This window comes from Opisthocomus hoazin, chromosome 5 (assembly GCF_030867145.1).
Source record: "Opisthocomus hoazin isolate bOpiHoa1 chromosome 5, bOpiHoa1.hap1, whole genome shotgun sequence".
Taxonomy (NCBI): Eukaryota; Metazoa; Chordata; class Aves; order Opisthocomiformes; family Opisthocomidae; genus Opisthocomus; species Opisthocomus hoazin.
Window position 1 is genome coordinate 17,874,986 of NC_134418.1, and position 16,962 is coordinate 17,891,947.

The 16,962-nt window shown below is 38.0% G+C and overlaps 2 protein-coding genes across 17 annotated transcripts in view; both read right to left on the minus strand.

Annotated features, from left to right (window-relative positions):
* Nucleotides 1-3,678: 3,678 nt before the first annotated feature.
* Nucleotides 3,679-4,299, minus strand: FGFBP2 (fibroblast growth factor binding protein 2). The gene has a single exon (XM_009934330.2). The coding sequence runs from the start codon at nucleotides 4,297-4,299 to the stop codon at nucleotides 3,679-3,681; it is 621 nt and encodes a 206-aa protein (XP_009932632.2).
* A 3,350-nt stretch (nucleotides 4,300-7,649) lies between these two features.
* The window catches only part of PROM1 (prominin 1), a 65,317-nt gene continuing 56,004 nt past the window's right edge, over nucleotides 7,650-16,962 (minus strand). For 9 of the 16 annotated variants that reach the window (XM_075420582.1, XM_075420576.1, XM_075420580.1 and 6 more), the window contains 9 exons: nucleotides 16,225-16,242; nucleotides 15,806-15,859; nucleotides 14,429-14,509; nucleotides 14,282-14,350; nucleotides 13,657-13,749; nucleotides 12,003-12,118; nucleotides 10,849-10,917; nucleotides 8,576-8,616; nucleotides 7,650-8,358 (listed from right to left, as the gene is read on the minus strand). In XM_075420582.1, coding sequence (XP_075276697.1) covers nucleotides 8,598-8,616; nucleotides 10,849-10,917; nucleotides 12,003-12,118; nucleotides 13,657-13,749; nucleotides 14,282-14,350; nucleotides 14,429-14,509; nucleotides 15,806-15,859; nucleotides 16,225-16,242 — 519 coding nt within the window. In that variant the 3' untranslated portion in view covers nucleotides 7,650-8,358; nucleotides 8,576-8,597. Of the gene's footprint in view, nucleotides 8,359-8,575; nucleotides 8,617-10,848; nucleotides 11,574-12,002; nucleotides 12,119-13,656; nucleotides 13,750-14,281; nucleotides 14,351-14,428; nucleotides 14,510-15,805; nucleotides 15,860-16,224; nucleotides 16,243-16,962 lie in introns of those variants that run through there. The other 7 variants (XM_075420585.1, XM_075420581.1, XM_075420588.1 and 4 more) reach the window with 5 other exon arrangements.

The window sequence follows — 16,962 nt, forward strand, 5'->3', positions numbered from 1 at the left end:
TCCACTTCAGCAGATTTCCTGAGGTGCTTACGCACATGGGGACTAACAGGTTAACCTAAAATGAGTGAAACACCAGGTTCATTCATGAGGTACTTGAAGATTGCATTAAACTCACCACAAACGCTTCTCAATTCATCCTTTCATTAATGAATAGCACTTTTATACCAAGAAGGTAACTGAAATGTCACGACTGTGCGTTTCTAGTGCTGAACACAGTCACATGGTAATGTAGCTGATACAATCCCAGCGCTGTTACGCTAAGGTGGGGCATCTCAGTTATCACACGGTTTTTAACTATAAAGACCTTGCTTTCAAAACGGTTAACTGACTTGCTGAGGGTGCATAGTGTTACTTAATGAAAGGCAATCCAAGCCGTGCATCACCTTGGTACCAAAATCTTCACCTTTTTGCAAAATTCAGCGCTTAACTATGTATTTTGGATCCTGGGCATCTTTACTAAAAACACTGTTTGAAAGAGGGGCCTTCGGTGTAAGACTATTTGATTTCTAGTTTCCACTTCAATGGTGAAGCTTCAGATGGTCATTCCGGACAACGCGGTGCCAAGCACGGAGCCCTGCGCAGCAGAGCTCTGCTCCACTGCCAAGAGAGACGAGTTCCCAAGGAAACAACGCACTAGCAAGCACGCGTGACATTTGCCCGCTGCTAAGCAGAATCAGCGACAGCCACGTGTTTTGGACTGTATCATTCAAGAGTTCTGCAAAGTGTCAGACAACTTTGCTGCCTTCTGCGCTCAGTACAGATAGGTAGAAGAGGGCACAAAGGGGAAAATTATCTTTTGGTGAACTGATGAAATCTTCTCTTTTCTCCTGCTGTCAGTATGGCAGGTGACCGATTCTCCCAGACTTCTCTCAATGGAAGATACTGTCTCATTTCTGAGGTCATTACTGTTGTAGTGGACACTACTGCAAAATATTCACTCTGCAGTGTGGATTTTGCATCATACAAAAGAGGAGTTTTAAAATATTTTAAAAACACAGCTCAAGAAAACCCTCAATCTCCCCTTAACATTTCCAAATAGTTCCTGAATATCACTTTGATGCATTTTGCATGTTTGCAAATCAAGCAATTATATTGATTTCTATGACAGAAACAAGCAAACAGGTCTACTACTACATTATTTACTCACAGCACAAGAGCCTGTCAAGGGTAATTGAAGTTACAAATGAAGATTAAGAACATTAGATTCATGGCTGACAAAAATACAGACTTGCTTGAGCTTGCATTCCATCAGCATTCAAGCTATATTTCTGCCTTGTACATACAACCTTCTCCACTGATCCCATGTTCATTACTCGCTGCTCCTTTCCATGTATTTCAAGAGGTTTGGGGACAGAGAATTATTTCAAGTTTTTTGGGTACAAGGCACAAAGTTTAGTGATTGGACAGTCACGATCTGGAATTATGAAGCAAGAACTACAAACCTGTGAGTAAAGCTGGAGAAGTACTCAAGTGTAACAACACCTTGCAGAAACTGTTTTAACAGGAAATATAGCGCACTACTAATTTCTGTGGTACAAAGTTATTCCAGTTACATCCCTGCTGCAAAGCTCTCTTGGGAACAAAATTGTTAAAAAAAATCTGAATATACATGTGTTGTAATCCCTGCCAACAGGCTGTTAGGTCTCGCCTTGTGTTTTGACGAGATTTATGCAAGCGCCCAAGTGCACAGATATGAGGTACCTTTCAGATGTACTGAACCCAAACATTAATATTACCACTAACAGATCCTGATAACACTGATCTCCGCAGATGCATCACAGATGAACACTTCCAATCTGCTATGTTTAGAAATGTATTCTTACATTACTCTTATTTCTCCAATCTTTTTTCCCTGCTGGATGAAACTTATCGTTATATTATAAACGTAATAACATTGACAATATTAATGTTAATCAAAATACGCTCACAGTGAGAAAGTAATGACTCAGACCTGTAACTTCTCTTACACATTCTACCAACAATCTCTTAAGAAACAAGTATTAAATACGTGACTTTACACAAGTAGCACCATAGGCGACCCTGCTTCGGCAGGGGGGGTTGGACTAGAAGACCCACAGAGGTCCCTTCCAACCCCTACTATTCTGTGATTCTGTGATACTGTGATTTAAAATTTTAAGACAGCACACTGGGTAAGTTTTCAAAATCTTTTTTATTGTTTGCACTAACTGTAGCATCATTTACAGCTTTCATCTCTAACAAACTAAAGGGAATCAGCACACACAAAACGCAGCCAAGGTCAGCACTCAGCGTGGAGCCTTGGTCCCACCAACGCAGTACACCTCGGGCTGTAGCAGACCGAGCAAGTCACTGCATCCTCATGCTTCCAGTACAGCCACCCCAGCTTCATGCATTTCTCAGGGCTTTTAAGAAGTTTCATTTTAGGAGCGCAAAGGGAAAACAGCTACAAGATTTACAGAGATGAGCCATTTTTAAACCAAAATTCTTACGTCTAAATTATTAAACTACAACAAGGACACTTCTTCAGCTGTAAAAATTTTGCTCTGCAAAAGAAAGAAAAACAGTTAGTCACTTTGCTGTATTCAGCACAGGTAAGATCATTAGCAGCCTAAACACTCGCAGGCTCATGCTGCATATATTCCTATTTCTGTCAAAAGTTTCCCAGGATTAGTCACCAGCTCCTGGCTTTCTCCCTGAGCCAAAATGGAAGCCAGTGTAAAACCAATCACTTCTGTGAGGGCTTTGGCTCTTTAAGCCTGGCTGAAAACCTGGGACTTACCAGAGAAGAGCCTGCAGCAATCCCCAGCGCCTGTACAGAAACAGACCCGCAAACCAAGGTTGTCCATTTGGTTCTACTCGTTTCTGCAAGTAGTTTATGAACTAATTTTTAAAATTAAAATGGTTAATTATTATTATCAGTTTTGATGAACAAGCTTTATCCTCTCAATTTCTGAATGTACTTTTAATTTGTTGTAGCTGATGCATTTGTTATTGGATCTGATGTATTTCATAGAATCATAGAAAGTTTTGGGTCGGAAGGGACCCCTAGAGGTCATCGAGTCCAACCCCCCCGCAGCGAGCAGGGACACTACTAACTAGATCAGGTTGCTCAGAGCCCTGTCCAACCTGGTCTTAAATGTTTCCAGGGATGGGGCCTCCACTGCCTCTCTGGGCAACCCGTTCCAGTGTTTCACCACCCTCATTGTAAAGAATTTCTTCCTTATATCCAGCCTAAACCTACCCTGTTTTAGTTTAAAACCATTATCCCTCGTCCTGTCACTGCTGTCTCTACTAAAAAGATGTTATTTACCTTACTTCACTGGCTTAAATGCAGAAGTCAGCACAAGAGGGAAGGAATGACAGAAGGTGGAAAACATGCCCAGTTAAAACAGTAAGAACTGAAATACCCCAAGATTAATAACAGAGAGGACAAACATCTCCGTATGTACTGAAGACCTCCCAACAGGAGGCTGTCAGGGAGTCCTGAATTAGTAGCCATGACTGGGATTTAAGCTGTCCAGCCCCTCGAAAGCCACAGCACATGCTCTGCCACCTTAGATTTTAGCAAACAAGCCTAGAACCACACTGCCCACACCCCTGAGACACCCCCAAGATCAAAACAAAGCGAAACTACAACAGGATTATTCTAAGGTACATTCTGCCATGCTTCAAGACAGGAGTTTTACCTGAAGCAAATCCTTAACCTCTGAAGATGCCAATAATGTAGGAGCAGAAACCATGCAGGGACTCCCAGCAATGTTCCCGTGCCAGTTTCATTGCTTCTGTTTCATATTCAGACCCTTGACCATGGTGGGTTGGTTTTATAAGAGGTAGTATTGGAGGTTTCCCTATCTTCTTAACAGAGCTTTTCCCTGCTCCCGTCATGGAAGTTTTCTGGAGTGATTCATCCTGGTTTTCTAGATCTTCTGGCTCCATACCAGCAGCTATTTGCTTCATGAGAGCCTCTGTGGGAGCCTTCTGGCACATGGTGGTCTTCAACACTTGTGTGGATTCGCAAGCATGCGGGAGCTTTCTAAGTTCTGCAGCAATCTGGTTCCAGTAAATCTTTGGATTGTTTCTGAAAGCACGACAGGCTGATGGCTTGCCAGTGAATTTGCACCAGTAGGACATGCCTCGGCTTTTGCATTCAATTCTAAGTTTCACCTCCTCGTCCCCACTCATGCTCATTGTGCAAACATCTTTGGTTTTAGTCCGAAAATTGATTTCTTCACCATTGCTTCTTTTCTTTGGCTTCAGCTTGTGTCCCAATCCTCCCATGCCACAGATCAGTACGAGGAAGAGAAGAGCAAAACTCTTCATGGTGAGAGGAGCTGGCTGAGATCCTTGAGCAGCACGATCCGAAAAAGTGAAACCAGTAAGTAACTGGCTGCTCACAATTTAAAGGCTTGGTGCACAAAGAAGCCTCTTTCCAGCGAAATGTGGGATGCACATTCAAGGGTTTTTTTTATAAAAATAATAAATCACACTTCAGTAGGCATGTGCCCATAATTTATAGCCCAGGGGAGTGTCGAATAACCTGTGAGCTCCCAAGAAGGTAACAAGACAAATCTTGTAAATGCAGTTAAATACAGAACGATAGTTGTGTAACTGAGAAGCACATTCCTATCCAGGATGAACATGTCATATTTGATTTTTAACAGATATTTTCCATTCTCCAGCTGCTTTGTAGCTATCTTCATGCCAGAGCTTGTAAGACCATACTAAAGTAAAAAAAGATAAAAGTGCCAAAACAATCTACGCAGCTACATCTGGGTGATCACAAATGTGTCCTACTAATACAGGCTGATTTGTGGAACGGGTTTGCTGCGGATTTGTAGAGTCAGGATGCAGCTTCAGTACTTCACTTTGTCAGCACTCGACATGCAGTGCACACACACGGAAGAATCAACTCGACATTCTTTGAGCCATGAAAGATTTTTAGACTTGCAATATTTAAGCAAGATAAGGAATAAAGCTTTAGCAAAATTAAGTTATTATAGATCTAAACATAAACCAGATATTTGAAAGTTTTATCATCATTATCACACCATGGATTATTTTCTGCCAACAGAGCAAGACAACAGAACTAGCTTATCCTGGGTCTCCACAGCAGCAAACAGACCCCAGAGCACGTCAGACAGATATTTGTGCTTTATCACCTTTTCGTTTTTTTATTATATATTTTCCTGTTCATAATCAATGAGCTGTAAAAATGCCATAAAACAAAGGCAAGAGAACGGAAATATTTCAGTGTGGAATCCTGTGCTAGCAGTTCCTGCTGCAGCAACTAAAAGCAGAGCTAAGGAAAATCATGGCAAGTCCCTTGGCATTTAGGAGGTCATGAGGAAAAACCCCTGCAGCTGCATGCCACAGTACTTTTCTGGCTAGTAAGACCCCACTAGGCACTTCTTTTGCAGACACATATGCTATACACATCCTGACCCAAACAGCTTCTGGATGGGGTATCATATTATTTAGGTACACTTGAATAACTGTGGGGTGACAGAAACCCTGGGATTATGAACAGCCATACGTAATGGCACAGAATACCATTTTGTATATCTAGGCACTCAACAGGTATCGCTAAAGAAAATACCGAGGCAGAAACATTTGTTTAACACAGATGGTGAAGCAGAACAAAAAAAAAACAAAATTGCAAAAAATGCCTCTCTAATACTTGATGATAAACAGAGGCCCTAGCTGCTCTGGCACCCCAGCTAGTCTGAGAGCTGCCTGAAGATGAAGCCCCCCGGAACAGCCATTCTGGGTAGGCCAAACCTTGCTCTTCCAGTGAACGTGTCACGAAGTTCCTCATGACTAAACACCATCTGACCGACAGAACAACACTGTTTTCTTTTCATCCTCTCTGTAAGGCTATTTTAGTAACATTTTTAGTAGAGGCATCACTTCTAGGTTCTTGCCATTTGTTTCTCCTGATCGTCTCTTTCAAAGCACAGTGGTGTGGCTCTCCAGCGAAGTCTAAGGAGAAACGGTGATGGTACAAGCTTACTTAAGATTTACAATTCAATCTTCTGTTTTCTGGTGAATCTTCTCACCTGTCATCCAGGCAGACAGAAGTCTGCCATCCAACAGCAGACTTGTTGCCCGGCTCACACTTTGTTTCAAGGATGTCGAATCCCTACTACAAGCATTCAAAGACCTCCTATTATTTGTCAGACTAACTCATTATTTACTCATGGTTATGTACAACAGCACTGACAGTTCCTAGATTCGAAACTAAAGGCATTTGTCTCTCTTGTTAAATTGTTAGAGTTCAAAACCACTTAAAAATTGCTTTATACCAGTTTCAGACCTCTCTTTTAAAGCGTAATCATGCGAACAAATCAGACTACAAGGATAAGGACAAATACCAGAGCTTGGACTCAAGAGCTCTGGCATACTTATGTGTTACAGTTAATACATCACTGTCAACTGTTTGTCTCGCTCCCATCTGACATTTGTGTCTTCCGTCTGCCTGTGCTTCAGATGAAACAGCTCATGGACTGTTAAACCAGTGGAAAACAATTGTCCTTTTACAAGTCAAGCTGGGATGCCAGCAGTGAACTACAGGAGCTGAAGAACTGGCAAACGTTTAATTCCGCTGTCAGTGTGACAGAAACAACAGCGGCAAGTGGTAACACCTCGAGCCCTTGCAGGGTATGTGGATATCCTCCACAGCTCATTAGCTCAAATCTACCATCTCTGCATAAATCACATCCTTTGTGAAAGTCAGAAGCTCCCTCCCCGAGTCAATGTTCTTCCAGTCCTTCCTGCTCCAATTCGTGGCCTCTTATCTTGCTTAAGCTGAAGTCAACAATAAAAGCAAAACAAAGCAGAATTTTTAAATCAGGGTAAAAACATTCATTTTCATAAGATTTTAACTCTTCTGAGACAGGTCCACACAACAAAACAACTGAGAATAAAACATCAGGTAGTTAAGCAAGTTCTTTTTTATTTAAATGAACTGGGAACATTTTTCTCAAATTAAAAATAGAAACTTTTAAAAATCTGCAGTTCTGAACATTACATATACACATATGCTACATACTGTCAATAAGAAATATTTCCATTTACGACCTAAAAATGAAAAATTTAAGGTTATTCCAGATTAAAGACTGGTATCACTTTTCAGCATTTCTTTTTAATTATTTGAATGATTAACCCTACTTCAAGCCAATCAACCTTGTTGGAAGCAAAGTTAACAATACTGATATGTGAAGAGATCAGTATTTTAGATCAGTGTACCAAATTACTTCACCCGCTGTCATGTTTTACACTAGTAACAGATACTTTTGGCCTTGTTGATGAATTTCGCTGTTAACTAATTAAGCAACGCAACTGTATGCCTAAATTCAAGGCAATAACTCTAGTAGTACAAACATTAACTCCAATTGCTAAACACATTTGAATTTCAATATTGGAAACCGTATTTTGAAATTATTTAGCAAAAATAACATCACTGAAAGAGCCACAGCTTAACAGTGATTCTATTAAGGATATTACAGAAGTGAGTGTGAATGAGGAAAAGGGAGACAGAGAATGTAAAGCATTCTAAAAATCACCAATATGTGACATCTCTCATGCTCTTTTTGAGTACTACTGAACTCTAGAAAGCTTAGCTTTTTTGCTATATTATGCATTACGCACATTCCCAACCCTCCCACCCAAAGAGCTTCAAAACAAACTTCTCCAAAAAGTCCCTTTTATGTCTATACTACAAAAAACACTACATATTAAATATTAAATAATTAAAAAAATAGAGAGAAACCAAAACTGCAACTGAACTTTTCAGAGACACAAAGAGACACTGTGGATCCCATTACACTTCAAATTTAGTCCAAAGTCATCATTCAAGAGCACCGAACAGCAACACTGATCATGCTGGTAAATTCATTTGTGAAGAACATTATACAATCTTAAAATCTTAACTAAACACTTATAAGTTTAAGAAAAATGTATATACAAAAGTCTCTGTATACAAAATGTAGTTTTATGTAAACGTGTATGTACTGTATTTAACACAAATCAACAATTTAAAATAAGAACTTGACCAATTGTCAGAGGATTGCTAGGCAAAGGCTGTTAATCTAATTAATTTATATACTGTGATGTAAGGTATAAAGCCCAGTGTAAAAAAGTAAAAAACAAAACACATTTTAATTCAAGCCTTGAACAGTGGTATTTGAGAGGCAGTGCCCTGATGGCAAAATATTCTGTACAGTAGTTCATGGCATAACATTCAATAGTACATTTGGGATTTACAGTATGGGTGACACAAACCAAGTGGCTCAGGATTTGGAAGATGAACGCAAATGCCAATACACTTCGAAGAACAACGATATATTCCCGCAGAAGTATCTTGAGCCTCATTTATTTAGCCTGGAAATAATCACAAAAACAATTCAGGAAAATTTGATGAAGACAGATGTGTAAAGTAATCTCAGCAGAATGAAGGCATAGATTTTCATATGAACATCAATATGGTTCAATAATTTTTTTATTTTTAAACCTTACGGCACTCATGTTACAGAAAGCCTTCTTAAAAATAGTAAAGTAGTAATAGACCTAGAATTGACTTTAAAAACTTATTACTTACCCCTTCATGTTTCCAGTATGTGTTACCACTGTTCCACAGAGCTATACAGGAAAAAACACAAACCAAAACCATAATTTTTTTTTCCCACAAATGGAACAGAAATACTGTGTCTAACTAAAGGTGAGACAAGTTCAGTTGGTACAAACTGTTCTCAAACTTTTACCTATTTAATCAAAAACTTTTCAAACAAGAGGAAACAGATTAATGGTTTTCTTCATCAGCCTTTCTGGTTATCTTTGTTTTATGATAGAAATGCTTTGATTACCTATGCAACATCACTCCTTTGAGAACTTAATTCAGCCTCCAATTTTGCTCTCAAAAATGGTGGCTGCATTTGAGGTTCTTTGTATCTTCGACATTTATGTAAAAATACCTGTGTAAGATATCTACACAAATATAAAAATATACCTCATACAGATCTTACACTTGTATTTACATGTATTTATAAAGAAAGATATTTGCATCTCTTTGCAGCAAAATAATCCAGCTGATTTTGAAGGACAAAAAAACCCCTGTGGGATTCTTAACACCTGTAAAAGTACAGGTGTACAAAGATCTATATTCGAAGTCCTATCATTCAAAAATAAGAAAAAGCACGGATAGCATAAAAGGGAAGAGTTTGCTGAAATGCAAATGAAAACCAGGACTCTATTGCTATGGGAATCCCAGACTGAGAAATTCAAAGCATGTATCTCTCATAATTAGCAGTTTTTCAAATTATCTCAGCACATCAGAAGACAGCATTGCTTCAGACTGAATCCTTACATTTTATTATGGAAGGCCATTTTGAGTAACTTCACATTTAGGAAAAGGAAGTCAGGACTGAACTAGTGGGTGCTGTTTAAAAGATTATTTTATGTCAGTAATTTTTAGCATATTCAGGAACGCCGTATTAAACTATTCCTCAATCACTGAAACATCACAGAAGATAGGCTATGAATCTCAGAGCATTAACATTCGTATTAAAGATTCAAAAGGGACTTTTAAGACCTGAGCAATTATTAGTTTCCTCTTATGTAAAATATCTAAAGTCCTTAAAACTGAGCGTCCTTAGATACGCCAGTGGAGATTACTTTTGAACCAAACACCTCATAGGTTAATTTAGGGAGTGCCCTTCAGTTGCAGAACAGACCATGACAATCGTGATCACAAATACCACTAGGAAACATCATTATAAAGACCTCCCTCAGAAGGAAATGTGGAATCAAGATTTTGTCAGTAAATAATTATTGTAAAATACAGTTCTAACAAATAATAATATACAACTGATGCACCCATAAAATCTGGCAAGACTTCCGAACTTTGAGCTTTCTTGGATTTACCCATTACTGAAAGAATGGTGATATCTTACTTGTCTGCCAATACCTGTACTTTCAGTCATGAAGTTGCAAGTTAAAGCACAGTGAGCTACAGATTTCAATCATAAATTAGACCCTTCCTTTGGCAACTTGGATATTTTGCAAACTCAGATACTGAAGTTGTGGGACATCCTACGTTATCCCTATGGAAACTGAAAGCCTCACAACTAGCTAAGGTTTTTACAGCACAGAATTTGTAGAGACAGAAAAGAATTCAAATCTCCTTTTTAAATATAACTTGAATTTCTTGTTTTGTGATGTTACACTAGTTCTACCCATGCAGAAACACCCATTTTCACTGTTCATGTTTTCTGCATACCTTGGATCACCTGCCTTTTGCACAGGAAAAGCTCTTCTCCTCACCATCTAAAAAACTGTAACATAAGCACACCCTTTCTGGTGACAGCACAAATCAATGTGAACTGCTATGCTTATTTGTGGGGTCTCTACAGCTCCTCACTAGAATTTAGAAAGATCAGAAGAAAAAGCTGACTTTATAAAATTCAGATTTTGTGGTCCATGTGTTGGTCAGGGAAAAAAAAAATCTACAAGTTAATCAGAGTTTATAAAGATGCACCTGCTTCTGTCCTAGGTAATATATAGACACATTCATTACAGACCTCTGTATAAATGTAAAAATAAAATAACTCAGAAGTAAGAATGCATCCCAGCCTACCACTTTCAACTGCTATCACAGTATTTGTTAAGTTGCTGGAAATTACTACAATATCTGCTGTTATGTAAAGAATATTTGAGAACTATAGATCATACACCATTTGCTTTAATAAGCAGTCATGCAAAAACCCATAAATAATTAAGTGATCCACTTCAAAACACGCAGAAAATTGGACAGGTGATTAATACAGTAGATTAAATAAGGACACATGAAGGCATGCAGTTTCAGACTTGGTTTACCTTGTAAAAACAGGATTGTGTATACCATATAAATGCTCTTTATGATAACCATTATTACCATTTTCCGTACTGTAATAAAATAAATACACCAAGAAAGACCATGTTAACTATAAGATGCACTATGTACAGTATGGCTTCTAAGACATGTACATGGATGGTGGTATTATATGCAAAGATAAACTGTGTCTGTACAATAGAATATAACTTTTCCTTTGTAACATTCAGGAGTTATGGCATAATCATAATTTTACATTTTTACTATTTTTATATTATCCAAAAATTAATTAATTATTTTGCTATTCTCATTGAGTTGAATACTCTAATATAAAAGTCTGGTGAAACAAAACATGTTACCTCTTTTGCAGTAACCAGTTTCATTAAAAATATAAGACCTCCCACCTGAATAAAGTAATTTTAACAAATACCAACAAAAATGTCTAACATTTTCATGGGTATAGTTTCGACATTAAAAAACACAGGAGGAGTAATTAACTAGACACTAATAAGTGAGTAATTTTAGCTGTGCATGCCTGTAGCTGCTCTACTGACTTGTGAATGTGTAATGAAAAATGACCAGTGTGAAATTTGAGAAATGCAGTGCATAGGCCAACTGAACAATGAGCAAAACAAAGAGCAGAAAAGAAAACAGTAAAAACAACACTGATGGGAAAATACGTAAGAACAGTTATCATAAAGTAAAATGCCAAGTCCCTGAGACAGAGGAACTGCAATTGAAAAAGGAAAGACTGGTTAGGACAGTCTATGACAGTAAGAAAGCAGATAATTCATTCAAGGAGATTACAAAGCAGGCACACTTCACCTTAACAGGTTATTTAGCAAAGCTAATCACTTGCACATTTGGAAGATATTTATATAAATGCTATAGATGAAGCTCTGAAGACCTCATTCTGAAATAAGTTTCTCAAAGTCAGAGCTGGCAATATCTGCACAGAGTCATGGCAAGTCAAGGCAACCAGAGCCCACCTGCATGAAGCACTTTGCAGGCACCAACCCAAACCTGCAGTATTTCACAAGAACGTGCAGTTCTAATTGGACAGCACAGAAGGTTTAAGCATTATAGTGCCTTCATGTGAAACACTAGAAGAACATTTCAATCCACTTGCCGCTTAGCTTATTTAGGAGTATATACTTACTCATCATATACATCCTCTGTATCCATTCTCCGATAGTATTTGGAGAGTTTTACAGCAAAAATTATGGCAGGAATTAAAAATATTGAGGAGCCTCCCAAACCAAACCAGAAGGTATTCTAAAACAAAGTGAAATCCAGGAAAAAAAGATCAGAGAGAAAAATTACCAGAAAAGAACTGAATCCTTGCTTGATACTCTAAGCATTGTTCCTGGAACAACACAGTAGAAATCAGTGGCATTGGTCTTTTGGACTACCTGACCCTCCTTATGCTAATGTGGAACCGGGCATGTTAAGCATTCTCCACCATCAATGAGAACGTAAGTAAGAACACCACTGGCTTACAAATGTAACCAAACAGCAATACGTCCAAAGTTGCTCAAAGCTACACGGCCACAGCACTCTAAGAAGTTATTTCAACGTAGTCAGCCTTGGGCTAGAAAGGAATTTTGTGTCTTGGTACTGATTTACTAGCCACATTATTTCCTTTTCCTTTCTTGATATTTTGAAGTAGTTGTCTTTCTTGTGGTTCTTGTAAAAAATCCGAGTTTCCAACACTTTCTCGAGGTACTTTTTAACTTGCTAACTGCAGCCTGTTTGTGTAACTAATTTCATTATCACACAGCTGAACTGAGTTATCACCAGATGTTCAAATGATGATTTTTCAAATCTGATTTGTATTGGCTGGAGGCATTTTGACTTACAAGTGACTCAGCTAAGTTCTATCACCAGGAAAATTGTGGTCCATCTACCACCAGATGGTTAGTCGCTGCATAAACAAGAACAGAAGCTCTGCAACTCATAATCAATGAGTACAATATGATTCTGGCAGGTTAGGAAACTTCATGGTTAATCATTATCAGCCTTAGAGTGCTTTGGATTTGATTGATTATATGCATTTACCGTTGGTATGATTAGCATCTGGCTAAAAGTGACATAAAGCTAAATAATAGCTAGATGTTTTAGGTGATTTCCAAGCATATGGTTTCTTACTCTATTTTTAAGACGTGCTGTTCTCTTTCCAAACACTTTTGTAAGATGAAAAAGCCAATATAGCCCCTACCTTAATTCTACCATTCATGCTCAAAGTCTCCACTGTAGAGGAACAAATCAAAACCGTCTGCTACAAGTCAAGTGATAAAAAGTCCCTTTACCTCATTCAAGTTTTCTAAATTCCAGGAAGGATACTGGAGAAAGTTTTTCCCTGGTATTGCTCACTCGCTTCCTGCCACTAACTCCATCCCCTTAAGTTAGAAATGCTTACAGCTGGAACTTCAGATCCTTATGCTTTTCCACTTCAAGGTGGTTCAGAATCAAGCAATCAATCTGAAGTCCACCCTTTCCAGAATTTTTATTCCCAGCCAGTACTACTGTATTTACTTTGCAATTCAAGTTGGAAGAAATCTAGCAAAAACAGTTAATTTTACAGAATTCTTGCTAATAGGAGCCTAAGTTTAATGGAAACTTAAAAAAAATCCAGCACTGGTTTGGCTTTAGACTTGATTTAGATCAGAACATTTTTTCCTTGAATAACTTTGGATATAATACTTTATTAACGTACTTCAGAATAGTCTAGCCAGAATAATTAAATGCAGATTTATGTTCAAAGAATTTCCCACTTGATGCCCCAATTTTGAGTAACAGAAAACATTTCTTACCACAGAATCAGTTATATAGCTGCATAAAAAAATATCTACTGCTGTATCTATCACATTGGCAATAGGTTTGCATGCTGCTACCTCCATGGCAATCTGAAAGGCAGGTTAAAAAAAAATTGTTTGAAGTTATCTAACAGAATAAAATAAGAATCTCAAAACTTGCTTACAGTTACAGATATTGTTTACCAAATTGTTATCTCTCACTCTATCCAAATTCAAAATAAATTCCAGTGGGATATGCTATCAACTGAACATACACATCTTTAAAACATCAGCTTACTTTCTCAAAGGCTGCAGCTGAAAAAAAAATACACCAAGATGCTAATGACATCAATCTGAACTAAGCAAGGTCAGGCTCAGTGCAATATTTGCACAAATGGTAGACTTCAAGCTAGCCGTGGAAAAATGATACTATGCTAAATTTGCATTTTATTCCAGTCAACACAACTTATCATTTCTATTCTACTTCAAACACAACAAAACTATTTATAGATGTTTTCCTCTCCGTAATAAGTACAAATATCTTACACTCTGCAACTATAAAACATACTGTTCATGTAACATTTTTATTATCATTATTATTATTAATTAGCACTTTTTTTAAAAAAAAAATGTAGCACCTTACCGACTCTTTGACCCACTCAACGTATTGCTCAAAGTAGCCCACTATGGTATCCATGTACTTTTTTGTCTCCTACGAACAGACAAAAGTAAGTGAACCTCTATCTCCATGACATCATAAATGAACGTACGTTAAACAAATAAAGCTTACCTGGACAATAACTAGAGAAGCGTTGTTATTTATGAGAAGCTGAGCAGCATTAACAGCGCTAATGACATTTTTCACCTTAACCTGGAGAGGAAGAGACGGCGTTTAATATAAATAAATCCCTTTCAGGCTGTTACAATGGCTCTGCAGCCATTGTCAGTAACCTATTCTCTTGATAAACCAACATCACTGTCCTGTCAAAACCTGCAATTCCAGACAGAACAGGAGCCTGTCTCAGGATTCATGATCATCTGACAAAATTCTCCCACTATTGAAAAAGGAAGGTATCAGTGGTTACAAACAGTATCTTTTCCTGGAACCTATGTAATTTATACACCAGACCCGTTTTCTCTTCTATTCTCTTTCCTTTCCTTAAGTGTAGAGATACTTTCACCAGTGTTTGTATATACACTACAGACACACACAGTGCACAGGAAGAAAACAGTGGGCCATACATTATCACAGCTCCTGATTACCAGCTAGAATACGCTGCTAATCAATATCCAAAAGGATTGAAACACTTCTTCAGTACATGTACAGCTCAATCAAGTCTCTCAGAGAACACACACAAAGGATAATGTACACACAGCCTGAAACTGCAGATGTTTGACACTCAAGTGCTAGGGATTCTTGCTACCAGAGCCAAGGCAGGCTGGTGGTGACAGCAAGCTTCGCTGCCAGAAAAGTAACCGTCCTGTTGATCATTCTCCCGAGTCCGGCAGAGCATGAAGGCAGCTCTGGTCTCACTGTGGTGCAGGCACTAGCTGCTGCTCAGAGGGGAACGTGGGCTGCCCTGGGGAAGCCTCTGTACAGGTCCAGGCTCCCACAGCGGGGCTGATGCTGCAGGAGCAGGAAGGTAATGAGTGCAATGCTAAAGAAACAGGCCTCAGTGGGAGCTGGACATCACACAAGAGGTGGTTACGGATGTGAATCACAAAGCCTTCTTTTTCTCAGTTGTATTTTTATGTTTTGTTTCTTGGTTGTGCACCTCTCCAAGTTTTGCAATCAAGGATTCTAGAAAGAACAGCTACATTTTTAGGAACATGAATAACACAATATATGGAACTGTATTGAAGTCTTTTTTATCACGTGACAATTAAGTTTACAACTCATATTTCAGAAAATATCCCAAACATTTTTTCTTTGTTTTTTTTTTCTTTCTTTTTTTTTCCCCTCTATAAGGAAGGGAAAGCCAGGGTAGAAAAAGCTGTGCAGAAGAGATATCTAAATCCGTGTTACTACCTCAATGCATTACAATCTCTTTCAGTAACAGAACAGCTAGAAATAGAAAAAGCTGTACTGAAAATATATGCCCTACATATGTGGCAGATGGATTTAAAACACATTAAAATGTTCCTTTTGCCAGAAAGAAAAGCTTACCATAAGCTCAGATGATGTTCTCTTCAGTAACCTAATGCTCTGATTTAAAGTGCTCTATTAGAAAGGAGGTAAAAAAAAAATTCTAGTCATCACTACAGGTAAGAGAGCACCTTTTTAACATTCTGTGCATGCTTTGATCTTCTACTGATTATATTTTCCTAATACAACATGTCACATTATATATAGCAACAACAGTTGTATTAAAACTAACATACTGTGGTTTTAATCTTCGAATCAGTATTTCACTGACAGCACTAAGCAGTTACGAACTGTGTATTGGTAGTCTTCAGATATAACTAAAGTTAGTAGCAATAAACTATGTAAGATTTATTTGGAGGGAAGAGAGAACAGATAAAATCAGAACAAAGGGTTCAGATAATTCTGTAACTGTGCAATTTCAGAAGGGAAAAAGCACTTACCCTAGCTTTAACATATTTCTTGACAGTCAGTTTTGCAAAAGGAAAAAGAGATGAGAATAATTAGGAGTTAATTAGGGAAGAACAGCATAGAATCAGAGTGGAACAGAAGACCTAATGCTTTCCTAGAAGAGAGCTTTGATAGGGGCAGAAATACTGTATCTCACACTAAGACAAACTAAAAGTCTTCACATTATGCAGAGAAAAATCAACACCAAGCACATACAAGATTCACAGCTTGATACTGTACAAATCTTCTGCCTGGTTTTGCCAGGCACTGACGCCCTTTCACATCTTTCATAGCATCAATAAAAAGATTTTTTTCTTTGGCCCTAAATATTACTGTCAGGAGTTTCCAACTCCAATACTGTCAGGAGACTGCTAACTCCCAAGAAATAAAGTATGAAAGTGATAACTCCTATTGTTACTGAAGACAAATGGTAAGCAAAAAAGAAAATGAGAGATTCAGGGTTAGAATTTTGTAAAGCTCTCCCCGGCTTCCTCTTTTATTCACATATAATCATGAATAGATACAGAAAAAAATGCGGAAGAGAAAGGTCATGATTTTATACAGTACTATAAAGTAGTAGCATTATAGGTAGGAAAACTATTCATTAAAGACATACTTTAACCAGATTACTACTCAGTGACACTATGCAAATGCTATCTGTGCTTACATAACTGCAAAAGTCCAGGTTCCTAAACTGTATTTAAGAGATTTAGATATTTGTATTTTCCACA